Source organism: Lepisma saccharinum, chromosome 17 (genome assembly GCF_977018435.1).
Source record: "Lepisma saccharinum chromosome 17, izLepSacc3.1, whole genome shotgun sequence".
Taxonomy (NCBI): Eukaryota; Metazoa; Arthropoda; class Insecta; order Zygentoma; family Lepismatidae; genus Lepisma; species Lepisma saccharinum.
Window position 1 is genome coordinate 1,630,456 of NC_139245.1, and position 14,449 is coordinate 1,644,904.

At 37.9% G+C, this 14,449-nt stretch overlaps 1 protein-coding gene across 2 annotated transcripts; it reads right to left on the bottom strand.

The window, feature by feature from the left end:
* Nucleotides 1–269: 269 nt before the first annotated feature.
* Nucleotides 270–14,410, bottom strand: LOC146001461 (TD and POZ domain-containing protein 4-like). 2 transcript variants are annotated; one of them, XM_083138786.1, is made up of 5 exons: nucleotides 14,168–14,410; nucleotides 12,170–12,282; nucleotides 10,016–10,149; nucleotides 3,559–3,763; nucleotides 270–2,377 (listed from the first exon to the last, which is right to left on the bottom strand). In XM_083138786.1, exons 2-5 carry the CDS (start codon nucleotides 12,278–12,280, stop codon nucleotides 1,469–1,471), a joined length of 1,359 nt encoding a protein of 452 aa, XP_082994912.1. In that variant the 5' UTR covers nucleotides 12,281–12,282; nucleotides 14,168–14,410; the 3' UTR covers nucleotides 270–1,468. The 2 variants fall into 2 exon arrangements, with proteins under 2 accessions (XP_082994912.1, XP_082994913.1); XM_083138787.1 differs by having other exon boundaries at nucleotides 2,198–2,373; nucleotides 14,168–14,406.
* Nucleotides 14,411–14,449: the final 39 nt, after the last annotated feature.

The window sequence follows — 14,449 nt, forward strand, 5'->3', positions numbered from 1 at the left end:
ATAATGTCCCCACCTTCCAATAATCAAATTAAAATTTGGCCATGCTGATCATACGAGCTAGGGAAAAACAATTATTCACATCCCCCATTGTATTGTATTGTTGATTGCTATTTTTTTCATGGTATTATGAATTATCATACTTAGTTCATACAAAAAATATTTTACTTCATAAATGAAAAGTTACATATAGGAAAAAATACATCATAACAAAGATGTCCATGCTAATGACAAATTGCATGTATTTTTGAACATTTTTTTTTACTATAATCGGTGTGCCATCAAGGGTTGTATACCTAGAATAGTGGAAAATTTCTCAAATTACTCCACAAGCTTAGTAACTATGGTTACAAAGCTTTGTCCCGTAATCGTAAATTACCCTAATAGAGATATATGCCACATTTTTGTGTATCTGCGAACTGGAAGTTATTTCTTAATGCCAAAGGAGGTAAGAAATAAGAAGGCACCAATTCAGAATGATTGGTTAACTAACTTGCATTAGTGGTCATTCTATAAAGTACAAAAAACAACACATTACTTCCTAAATAAATCTTAATGCTATATTTAAGTTATCATTACACATGTGACTGCACCATATAAATTACCAAATAATAGTGTTGTCAATTATATTTTTATTGAAAAAAGCACTTCTATTTATTTATGTTATTCATCAACATTGCTTGAAATAAATTTTTTACATTATATTTTCAGCCACACTGCAGTTTGCAAAAATGCTAGCTCATTCATAATTACGGAAAAGTAACAAATCTTTGCATATTTAGGAATTATGAAATACCGTATGTACACATGATTAATGCACACCCTTGTTTTTAATGGCGAAAAGCAACAAAAAAATATATATCAATATAATGCGCAATAGAAAATTGCAAGTTTGCGGTATATGCAGAAAACAGACAACAGGGCTGCGGTTTGAAAAATTGACATGGTGAGGCAATTGAGGCAGCTCCATCCAAGAAGCAGACTTTTTAGAAGTGGAGCAGCAGCTACATAATTACATTATGGATTTTCAGTCCTCTGCAAGATATTTTCTATTCTCATGTGGGAAATACAGACTTTACGCATCGTGGTTGTCTAGAGGAGCATGATCCGATGCTTCCAGAATGGTACTGCTTTTATCCATGTCTCAAAATGCTCCGATACAAAATGAAAAATCATGGGAAACTACCATTTCACTTTTATTCATGTTTTTTTAAAAATTATTATTACTAAAGAAACCTGATCTGGTAATTTGTATTTGTGTATGCCGTGCATATTATGCACGGCATACACAAATACAAATCGTGCATAATATGCACCACAGTTTTGGGGGGCAAAACTTTTGGAAAAGTGCACATTATACACGAGTAAATACGATAACATACTGACCAATGGCATAGTGCCGTTTTCTGCGAGAGAACACTGCAGGGCCCTTATATCACCTCTGCTATACCACTGATACAGACACTCGCCTTCATTTTACAACTTGTTTTGTGAACTTTTTTAGAAAGTGATGAGTTTTACTACTCGAACTACTTAAGGTCTTATACCATTTCTCTTTGCATGCTGACAAAATTAGGGGATACCATCCTACAGAACGAATATTAACAGTAAGAGCAATTGTATCTCCTTTGTTTACTGAAATGCAAGTACACGTACTCCCTACTTGATTTTCATGCAATTCACAAATAACAATCTTTTGTTCACTGTTCCAGGGATTGCAACGATCAATGGGAAAAGTTCTAATAAATGTATTATGACCAACAGAGACCTGCATAATCTCTCTGTAAGAAGAATCAAAACTTTCATCTTGCAAGCTTACATAATCTGGTGGGAAACTTTTATTTGTCTGTGTTGGAAAATATAAAGCAATAAGCTGCGATGTCACTGTGAACTGACATACCTCATTAAGAAATGCATTTCCCTCAGACTTGTAAAACTGAGGGGACAGCAGAGGCAAATGATATGTTTGTATGTGTCTGACTTTTTCTTTAGGCTTAACGTTTCTAGTCTTACAATTAATGTTAATGGGAGATGTTGTCACCATCTCGCTAGTGCAATGCTTATGCATAAAGAAGTAGTACACTTCTTCCGAAGTTAGCATACTTAAATCTCCCGGGCCATCAGCAAACACTTGTGATGACATTGTCAAGAATCTAATTTTCTTTAACGCATCACCAGATACGTCTCTAATATTCTCCCGAGTTTCTTCAAGACTTCGACGCTCGCATTCTTTCTTTGACCAACGAAGGAGAGCCTCATAAAGGATCATTTCTGTGTCAATGTTCAGCTCATCATCTTGTAAAACACTTTCTAATGTTTCAAGCGTTGTTGTCTCAAGAGAGGAACTTTCTAGAGCTGCCTTGCTGTGGTGGTGAACTATCTAAAACAAAGGGAAAAAAACAACAATTAATAATCTTGAAAGAACAATTACTAACTTACAGCCAGAGTTCAAAGTGTGTGTCTGGGGGTGGGGGGGGGCTATACTCCCAGTTAAGCTAGCATGATTTGCATATAAACATTCCTCACCTACTGCACTGTCTCGAAGCTGATCCCTACAAACACCCCACCTTTCCGAGCTATGAATTCACACTTTGACCACTGTTTACAGTAACAAAAACACATTCAAACATACTTTAACCTGGCAGAAATTACATTAGTAACATCATTATAGAGTCCTCCTCCGTGGCCGTGCAGTCTAAGGCACTGTGCCTTGGACTCTGACTGCGGGACGGCATGGGTTCAGTCTCTGGATTTTCGACCTGTGTATAGGACTGGTGGCAATCCACCATTGTGAGGAAATTGGGGAGCTATGAGTGAGTAGTAATCTGGTCTCCGAAATGTCCTAAAACAGCTGAGGGTTCGACTTTCTGACCCCACGTCACCCCATTACCGGTTGAAGATCTCCACACCTCTAGGTAGGATTGTGGGAGGGAGATAGGCCAAGGCTCTTCCAGGGCTGTCGAGCCACGGATTATCATCATTAACATCAATAGAATGCATGCAAAGTCCATTGCACGAGTTCTCTATTGCATATTGCATAAAGTCAGGTATTTCCTGTAATTTTATTCAGGGTGTTTTCTTCAAAAGTTTCATATCTTAATTATTTGTTTATGTCAGTTATGTATGTACTTGCTACAGGAGTGTATTAATCCTATAATTATAATAATTCTACTAATGCTACATTGTGCAACTACTTTACACTGAATATATATATAGTACGCGAAGGATGAGCAGACTTTAACGCAATTTTAAAATTAAATTGCAAGAAATAAACAACACTCGACAAGACTTTTTAAATCTAGCCTCTTATATAACAAAAACGAATCAAAGTCAACAACTTAATACAAATATCGACATTGATATAGCATTCTTTATTTCAATTGTTCCCTGTTAATTTTATAAACTTGTGTACAACAGAAATAAAGTAAATACTGTTATTCAATTGTCAGGGTTTTCTTCCTTTATGTTTAAACATCTGACCACCATATTTTTCAATACTCAACAGAAGAGCTGGCAGAATTCAGCACGCAGAGAGGAAGAAATAAACACAATATTTCTTACCTGTAGAGCACAGTTCTTAAGATGTTTGTCTTCATATTCAACAGCCAACTGGAGAACATACCACACATTATCTGCAGTGACATACATGCAAAGGTAATCACTGCAACATTCAAGTAATTCTGACATTAAGTATTTATTTGCTGCACGGTATACATCAGCAACTTGGGAGACTGATTTAAAATCTACTGTCCTTGTATATACAAAACTGGAATGAAAATAAAAATACGTTATTAAATATTTGCCAAATGAAGTGAAGTGCATATTCTTCATGTTACTACGTTTAACACTAGTAAACCAACCTTTTCACTATTTTTTATACATTTAGCTTTAATATATGGAAAATTGTTTATTAAATATTATGCGAACTATTACAAGAAGCTTTTAAGCCAGAACTTAAATAAAAAAATTAAAGAACTCTGAGTAGTTTATAGCGTAGAAGGTTTAACCTGATACAGTTGGTGCCAAACCGTTGATTTCCTTCTGCTAGCAGACTTTCGGGGCATCACATGGGTCTTTTCATCCATTGGCAGAAGCCTTGGAGACAGCACGTGCTTCGTCCTCAGGGGTTGCCGTTTCTTTTGAGTGGACAATGAGTCCTTTGTTGCCACATTGTCATAGATGTGAATGTTCTGCTGGTGGAGATATCTGTGCTTGCACTCCCAAATGACTGCTCGCAGCACAGCCTGTCACCACGTTTGCTCACTTGCACTGAAATCAGTGGCAACAATGCCCTGCAGACGACAGAGAAGGTTTTGGCCACTAACTGTCTCCAATACAGACTGCTGACGATTTGGTTGTTTCTTCCCTGGTTGTGCAAGAGAGCAAAAGAGAAAGTGGGTGAGTGGTTTTATTTAAACACATGTGGCCAGCATGCTCAGTTTCAAAGCTGCAAAAAACATTGGTGAGGATAAAACTGCTACTTCCATTCTGTTTCTGTGCCATGCATGGCAGAGACAGTGTTGGGGATTAAACTTGCTTTGAAGCTGTTTTACAGGAAAATACTGTTTCCTGGTGAACTATATAACCAACCCTCTTGGCAGAGGTTAGCTTAAGAGGCCCCTCCTGGAAAACTCCCAAGAAATATCAAAGCAACAGTTGCATGAGGATAAACATAGAATAACGATGATATTGTTGAGTTAGTATTTTCTTTGGGTACCTCAAAAAATGTGGGTCATTCGTACATGAGGATTTATCAATGTCGATTTCCTGCAATTGTTGATTCTGTTATTCAAAAATCATATTGCAGCGTTTTGCAACATAAGAAGGAACGTCAATTCTTATAGGCAAGTTTCAAGACATGTTTACCTTTCGAATGCTATTTTTAGCCAGGCTGTTGGCACATCTGTTTGAATACATTTTTTTTTTCTCCTCACTAGGGTGTGGGGGATGAAAGGTTTGCTGATGGAAACAATGGGAAAACAGCATTTTTCTGTTTCTCTGTTCTTGATTATTGTAAGATTAAGATTTTGTGGAAAGACTGAAGCAAATCAGTTTGGATGTGAGTTTTGGGAAGGACGCAAGCTCCAATATAGCTCAGTCGTTAGGGCATCGGACTACCACACAAGAGACCCGGGTATGATCCCTGGCAGGGGAGAACTGGGATTTGTTCCACCTGTTCAAGGAGCTCCGGCACCCACCCAGCATCATATAAAGTGGGTACCTGGAGGAAATCCTTGAGGGGTAAAGGCAGTCAGGGAGCATGGTGGTGATCACATCACCCCCACCTTCGGCCATGATCAAGAAAGTGTGGGGTCCTAACTCCACAACCCATGGTGTGGTGCAAATCCCAAGGGTCACTCACAAAGAATGTCCAGGCCGAGATTCGAACCTGATACCCTTGGCATCTTAGCATTCAGTGCTAATCACTCCGCCACGGAGACCGGCATGTCCCGAACATTTTAAATTACAATGCTTTAACAAACATTAAAAGGTAATAGTGATGATAATGGTGGAGCCTTGGAATTTACAGTTACCTGTTCTGGATGTAAATACTTCAAGCTGAAACTGAATCACTAATAAATACAAAAACAAATTGATTCCAGATAGCTGGGTCAAGTAAATAAGCACATGTTAACTATACAAGGTGTGTAAATAAAGTAATGAGACTGGCAGCACTGCGCACGAACAAGCGACGTGGGACTTGGAGGGGAGGTGGATGAACATGTGATACACCATCAGTGCAAGTTGGAACTCGCTAGCATCATGTTGGTTGTCTGCAGGGACGGCGACAGGGGTGGGCACGGGTGGGCAAGCGCCCACCCAAAAATTCCTGTGCCCACCCAATCAAATTCAATAAGTACATATACTTGGGGATATATGAATGATTCAATATATAAGTGTATTCTGGTGTTCATAACGTATATTTTACTTGTGAATATTATCTATGCTAGAAATGTTCACATATTATCAACCCATAAAAAGCCAATTTTGTCATTAGAAGGTGAAAGTAATTACTAGAGCTATTGAAACAAAAACTGTGATCAAATGAACACTTCCATGATTAAAAGCAGTTAGTAGGCTTAGGAGGCTCAAAATTATGCAGGGTATGATCAAGATTAGATCAGAATTTAGGGTGAACTTGAGAACTGCAGCTCCGGGCCTCCACATACGTATATAAATCCCGGCCTGGGTATGGTTAAAATAATCTCTAAATAAACAAATAAAATCATCATCTTAGCGTTACTTCCACCAGGCAACACAATACATTATTTTGACTTTTTAATTATTATTATTAGAATAATTGAATCAAGAAGACTTAGATGGGCAGGCCGCGTGACACGAATGGCAGAGGAAAGAATAGTTTACAGGATTCTTGTTGGGAAACCTGATGGTAATAGATCAGTAGGAAGGCCAAGACGAGGATGGAGGGATAAAGTTGATATGGACCTAAAAGAAATCGGCAAAGATGAGAAAGATTGGACTGATCTTGCCCCGGATAGGGACAGATGGAACGCTTGTATTGCTGCATCCATAAACCTTCGGGTTTAAGTATGCTAGAGAGTATAATATAGTTTTAATTAGCTCTGCATTGAAATTCCAGAAGTGTCCCTTTTTTTATTTCATTACAATTTTTATATTCCGTCATCTTCAAATATCAATATGGTATGCGAGATATCAACTTTATATTCGTTCTACTATTAAGAAGGAATCACAATAATCACTACAATACCAAAGTGAATAATTTTAAGTATGGAAAAAGCTACAGAATTATTCAATTGCTAATGAGTGGCTTAGCCTACTTAGAAATCCTCGTTCCACACATAAATTTTGCCACATGAATCAGCCAAAAATGTCAACAGAATGTAGATGCAGCTGAAGTAAAGAAAAAAAAGTTATGCCACGAAGTATCCAGAAGACGATTTTGTTAGTTTGTTTTTAAGCCCACTTTTATTCTCAGATAGGCTAATCGGGACTAAACCTACAGTTTAACGTGTAGTCCGAACCAGTGTGCATTGTGCTTCCACCAAAAGGAGGGGGGGGAGTCGAACACAGGACCTCTCTATAATGAGACAGCGTTATGCCATTGGGGGGAAAAATATACAGAAAGAACTCGCACCAAACGTGTCATTTTATCACCACAGAAGATGCGTCCATTTTAAGAGGGTGTATTGCCCGAGACAAATATTTAAGACTTTCGGAAATCAACGTCATTGTTCACGGAATTAGCTGCCTTGATCCACTAATGAAACGCTGTGCAATTGAAACTACCACCTCAATTTCTAAGAAGTATGAACTAATGAAACTCCATTTTTGGAAGAGTAAGTTGTGGTTGATTTGTTTCATTTTAAGTTGTTTTTTTTGCTAATTTTGATAATGACGACGATAAGGTTCAATGCTGATTAGATGAATGTATCGAAGGGGCGAAAACAAACACATGCTGACACTCAAAATACAAACCCTCATAAATTATTACTTTGAAAGTGGTTTCAGGCGCCAGGGACTCGTTGTCCTGAAAGAATAAAGTTTCCAGGGTATGCTGCACAGGTTAGAGGTTGACATTCTAGTGTGTTCGAAATGGTCACGCCATACAACCCAAGACATCTATGACAAATAGATGAATTATTACTGGTACGGTGATCAACTTCGATGAATTCCTTGTGTCCTAAATCATTTTGTTACCTCAGAAAATACGTTCATGTAACCATACGTGTATTGCTTCTCCCGCATTAGTAACATGACAGTTCAGAAAACAAATAGCAACTTGGCTATTAATTTCTTCAATTCTGAACAGATTTCTCAATCTTACTTGTTTATTACTTATGAGTGATATTTTGTCAAAATAGCCTTTCATTAGCCTAGGAATACTTCATGGACAATGAACAAATAATTGGTTTTCCGTGTGTGATTTAAATCATTCCTAATAAGACGTTCATTTTAATCCAAACATTCAATGGCGGCGAGAGGAGCGGGAAGTGGGGGATGCAGTACTCCCCGCCACATTTTGCCACTTCTTGCCCCCGCACTATGGCCTCTTTATGCTAAGCCTTTTCTACCAAGAGAACGTATATTGTCCTTGCCCCTCAAATGTTGGCACCCAAACGCCCCTACTGCAAACATTCAGATAGATTTGTCAGTTGTACAAACCTTGTAAGCTAAGAAAAGTGACCCCCAAGGAGTAAGAAAACTCTTTCAGTCAAAAACTCATACGATGAAAATACTATGCTCAGGAACATGCATTTAAATTACGAGAAACTTCATGATTGTCTACCATCGCACTTTCTATCATTGTCGCCGAATACATAAAATCAAGTATGTGCCTTGTATTTGCAACACAAGGTTGAACCTAATTCAATTTTTTTTCACTGTATTAACATGCATGAGAGAATGTGATTAGAATGTATGGCTGTGCATGGGTAAACACTTCCTTGAAATAATTGTGTCCATCAGAGACAAAGCGAAAGAAAATGGAACAAGATGCGAGAATAGATTAGAAAATAATAGAGGAAAACAAGAAAAGGAAAGGACAAAGAAGTAAGAGAAAAATCGGGAGTGTAAGAGAGAGGGGGATACATACGTCTTACATACATGTATACTATATATGGTCTTACATTTATACTGCCCACCCTAATCTATCAATATGGAGCTTCTGCCCACCCTGTCGAAAATTTCTGGCGCCGCCCCTGGTTGTCTGTAGCGATTGTTTTAGTGAAGCAGGTTTTGCTTGTGCGTTCGAACATCGAGCAACGGTATGCAATCAAGTTTTGCTTCAGACTTGGACACAGTGCAACGGAAACTTTTGCAAAACTGCAACAGGCCTACGGAGACCGTGTTTTGTCAAGGGCCCAGGTGTTTCATTGGTTTAAGGCATTTGCAGAAGGAAGAAAGTCAATTGCAGATGAACCTCGCAGTGGAAGGCCTTCGGTTGCAAGAACTGATGCAAATGTCGACAGAGTCCGGAAAGTCATTGGTTGACAGTCAGAATGATCGTGGCAGAGTTGAATTTGAGTCACACCACTGTTCATCAGCTGTTGACTAATAAATTGCGAGAAAGGGTCATGCGTGTGCGACCAAACATCAAACTGAACTGGGTGTTGCATCATGACAATGTGCCTTGTCACACAGCAATTTCAGTAAACATTTTTTTGGCCAGTAAGAACATTCCTGTGGCTCCTCAGCCTCCTTATTTGCCCAACTTGAGTCCTTGTGACTTTCAGGAGTGGAAGAACCGTCTCCAGCGCTGTGTGGCTTCACAAGGCAATTACTTTGAAGGAGACAATGTTGCATTGTAATGTACTTGGTAAAAAAAAATCAGTCTCATTACTTTATTTACACACTTTGTAGATGGCCAAAAGTTTCCACCCCCTTTTCATTGAGTTATCGTCCAGTTCATATGGATCTACACCGCACAAAAGAACTTCATTTTTCTTCATATCTTTTTCTGTCAACTGTGCAAAGAGCTTGAACATATGGAAAATTACTGCTATTTCCACATGGCATGGAACAACATTGCTGACAACAAACGTTCAGTTGGTGCAGATGTAACGAACGCTACATGGTGGGTATTTCCTTGCAGACAAACAAGCTTGGCCCTGAACATTGTGGCAGGACGAATCCTGACGTCACATGAAACCCATACGGACGTTTTTGTCCTGAAGCCTGTGCGTTTATTTTGGGCTGCCTATAGCATCTCCTTTATCTTTTGTTTTTTATTATTATTATAGCTTTGGGGTCCAATTTAATCATCATATCATGCAATGACCCACATGATGTAAGATCCAAAAGTTTGCAGCACAATGTGCAAAAAGTGTTATTTAATTACTACAGTGACAGTATATTATAGAGTATTTTTTTAACCTTTGTATGACAAATTTGAAGTGACCATTTGTGCTAGTACTTTGAAGACATATTAAGTCAAATGAATTGATAACAAAAGTAATCTCCTATATTGAAATAAAATAGCACTGACTAAGAAAACCTGAAGGAAACCAGTGAAACATACTTTTAAATTTACACTTACTTCAACAACAGCTGAAAAGCCTCTGGCAATATATCTGTGATCTGAATCTTCTCTTCTTTGCTGAGTTCTCCAAAAAACATGGCTTCAAAAACAGGACTTGCAATTGCCAGTAACAGTTTATGTGCTGCAAACATCTGGAACGAAAGTGTTTTATTCGCTTATATTTTTTAATTATAATTAACAAAGCATCTTCAATGTACCAGCTTTTGTTTTCCTTGTATGTATGCATTGCTTGCATTGTAGAATTATTTCTCTTGTAGCCTTCAGGTGTTACAAGCATAAAAACACAATTTTTGTTGTGACGTTTCAGGAGAACACACGCTTCCTTCATCAGACATTCATTTTTATTGAAATTAAAGATACAGTTATAACAATGGTTAATTTTTTTTACATTAAACATAATATAACTGTTTATTAAGTGAAAAATTTTATCACTACAAAGTTAACAATGTTGTTATTAACCCTAAAACACTACCATACGTAAAAACATTTACGTGTGGTGTGCCCTTAATTTCCTTCCCTACCTTCCACCTCACCTACACACCCCTCCAGCTAGCAGTGCTTCAAGCAGTCTGTCAGCAGCAGTTCAGGGTGTGAAATCCTGGGGGGAGGGGGAATTTCCCAACCAACGATCTCGTCCTGAAATCCCCCCCACCAAACTTTTCCGGGGGGAGAGAGTTTTGGTTGTAACAACAAACATAAACAATTTGTTTGGGAGTCGAATATACTGTACTGGAATAATATCTAAAACACATAAGGAATGGACAACAAAGAGCCTCCTCATCTTTAATGGCATTTCTGAACCCAGCAATTACTGGAACACAGAAATTAATCAGACTTGTTATTTCTTCTCCATTTCTCATCTTTATTCAGCTACCAACTACAAAGTACTGTATATAAATATATTACTAAAACACGCAAGAGAATTTAGATGTGAATTTTTTAAAGGAAACAATTATCTTCTTAATGTCTCGTAATCTTTGCTCCTTAGTCACGGAAAGCATCGTTCATTGCATTGGTAGTAGCCATTATTATAATCTTAAATGTGCAATCAAATTTTAAATGGACAGTTGATATAATATATTGTATGTTTTATAAAATAATGAAGGCGTATAGGGGATGTGGGGGTAACGTCCCACACTTTCTTGATCCGGTCGTGAGTGGGGGTGATGTGATCAGCATCATGCCCCTGACCGCCTTTACCCCCCAGGTACCCATGTTATTCGATGCTGGGTGGGCGCCGGGGCCGCTTCCATCAATAGAAAAGTTCCCGGATTTGAACCGGCCGGAGATCGAACCCGGGACCTTTAGCATGGTAGTCAGACGCGTTACCGACTGCGCCACCGCAGCCACTTCTAATGACATTATATATATTTATATATATTGTGTGTGTGTGTTTGTCTCTGCTTCTTCCCCCCACCAATCTGCAACGATTCACATCCTGAGCAGCACTGTGGTAAGGAGGGGTGCAAGCGCTGATCATCTTGATTTAGTTTGTTATGTTGTACACTGTACGTCAATTTTACGTAGCTCTAGTAAAACGAGAAAAATCTTTCACTTAATTTTGACATTTGTAAATTCGATTTGGATAGTTAGATTTTGAAACAAAAGTTCAGAACCATGCACTATTTTCGTGTAAGACTATAAAATTACATTTGTTCCTTATTTACAGTGTTATGAATATTATTATTGTTTGTTTTTTATTCTTAATGTATGTATGGGCTTGTCAATCAAGACATTCTCTTAAAATATTCTATGTTTAACAAAACCATGTTTATACATTTTAAAATGAAAATTAAAACACCAATATAAGGAAAATAAACAAAATAATGTTCACAAAGAATCGTCATTTTGATTTCATGATGTAGAGGTTGTTTTGAAAATCGATTCCTTCATGTACGTAAAATTTACGTAGCGCAAGTTACACTGTAATATTGGAACATGGTAGTGTTTTAGGGTTATGTATTACATACTAAGGCATCATGTACTGTGTTTCCTATCAGAATTTCATTGCACTCAATGCTCAGTTGCTACACTGCTTTCATGTGCCGTCACTTGGAAATTGGAAGGCGGATTATTGTTTTGTTATTTGCTCGACAGCAACTGTAGAACAAAAATACATTAAAAAAATACACTCCCTTTGAAAATACAAACCTTTTCCTTCCCTTCAGCTCCCACCAGAAATTCACAATCAGTATAGGATCCTGATTGTAAGAGCTCCTGGCTTCTTGCCTTTATAGTTGTTGATTCCATTCGGCTGGTCATATCTAAATTTTAAATGGAAAATCATTACAAGAAAATTATTGCTATTTCTGTTATTTTCTTAATTTTTAATTGTACTTAGTAGCATTAATACAGTCATTAATAGTATAGAAATTCATAATTCACAAAAGCAATATCAAAAAGAAAATAAAATACAATAACATGTTGTACTGTAGCCCATAACATACTATTATGCATTCCGAAACATTCTTTAAGGTGGGATTTCGCTTTTTTTTTTTTACGAAAATAGCCTCAATTTTCCACATTATTGTTCGTTCCTCTTTGGCTTGTGTACACACAATATGGCAGGCAAATCTTGACTAGCGGTGTCTATCATCTGTGCGTATGCAGTGTTTCCAACTACTCACTGACAAAATTCCTACTTTCGTGTTACTTATTTTGTATTTTTTCTGGGTTTGAAAACCCCACAAACCATGCACGCGTAGCCCCACGAACCATGCACGTGTAGCCCCAACATCATTCACGGATAGCCCCACAAACCATTCGAATAGCCCATGAACCATGAATGATAGCCCCAATAAAACATTCATAAATAGCTCCACGAACCATGCATGGTAATGTTAGTTTAGGCAAACATAGTTAAAATTGTCATGTTCTGGCAAAACAATGGCATGTTTGGAAACGCTGACTAGGGGTTTAGTCATCGAACGCACAGAACTTTTGGTTCATGTAGTCAAACGTAATGGAGGTAAGAGCTTTTGTGCATTTGAGAGATATTAATGTCGAAAAATACATGATTTACTGGCAGAATAAATTGAACAAAGGGAGTAAACACTTCCAAGACCTTTGAAAAGTATACAGAAACTCAGTTCCGTATGTATTTTCTCCTGTAAAATTGAAGATCTGAAATCTGTTTGCCTATATCAAACTGTTACCTTTTTTTTTTTTTTAACAATGCCTTCTCTATTGTAATGTGCATAGAATTATTTTTTTGTACAGTTACTTGATTTCATACCTACATTTTAATGGGAACATAACCCAAAGTTAATGGAAACCGGGTCCACTTCACTAATCTTGACGTGTACTCTCTGAAAATTGTGGGACTACAGCACTGTATGTGTATGTATATATGGTGTATCACTTTTACTATCCAAAAACATATTACAGCCGGGTGTTGCCTGTGTGTGATGACATAATCATGGTCAGTGTTTCCAAACATGTGTTTTTGTAACTGAAGAAGGTACGTTTCCGAAAATGGTTTGTGGGGCTATGTGTCAATGGTTCGTGGGGCTAAGCATTTTTTTTATCTAAACCAATTTTTAACTATTGTAATCTAAACGTGGCCAAACCTAACCTTACCAGAAATGGTTCGTGGGGCTACGCGCCAATGGTTTGTGGGGCTACGTAAATATTTTTGGGGCAGTGGGGTGGAAACACTGCATGCCGAGTAAGGTAGTGAAACTGTGACCGCCATTTTGCGTGTTACCAAAGGCAAAAAGAAACGAAGAAAACTTACTCGATGTCGCAAATAGAGCTTATTTCCGTGAAATGCCACCTTCAACAATGTTTCTCAGTGCAGAATACGTAAGTACGAATATTCAAATTAAATTAGGTAGCAAATTTCAGCCGTTTGTCCGATACAGTATGGTAAATTGGGACTGGGCCTGCCAGGATCCAAACCACTGTGCAATGTGCCTCCACCAGGTATCGAACCCAGGACCCGTTGATTACAAGGCGACGACGATACCACTGCGCCACCGGGGGAGGCTACTCATGTTTATTAATAGAGAGCCTCAAGATAGTTTTAATACTTCGCCAGTTTATTACACACAGAAAATTCCAGAAATTAATTAATGGCAAAGTAAAATTGAACTGTTTTTTCAGAATGTCAGTTTCGTGGGAGAAAAGGGGATAAAAAAATTACATTACCTGCAATAAGAGATTCAATCTGTTTTAACAATTTTTGCTAAAACATCAAATCACTTGCGTGTCATCGAATGATGTAAAAGTACAAGACACTATCCAATCAAATTGCTTTTAATTAGTATTAAAACAAATGAAAGGGGATATTATAATGGTAGTGTATTGTTACAACTTGAGAGGAAGCGCTAGGTCAGCAGATGCTAAGCGCATGCTAAGCTAACGTCAGCTATGGGTTGCGCCACGCCCACAAAAAAACGTGACCACTTGTTGAAGTAGTGACGTCACCAG

Coding starts and splice junctions, on each gene's coding strand:
- LOC146001461 (XM_083138786.1), bottom strand. CDS start 12,280: ATGACCAGCCGAATGGAATCAACAACTATAAAGGCAAGAAGCCAGGAG. Junction 10,150..12,169: donor GAGCTGAAGGGAAGGAAAAG/GTTTGTATTTTC, acceptor CTTTCGTTCCAG/ATGTTTGCAGCACATAAACT. Junction 2,378..3,558: donor TTAAGAACTGTGCTCTACAG/GTAAGAAATATT, acceptor CCTTTGTTTTAG/ATAGTTCACCACCACAGCAA.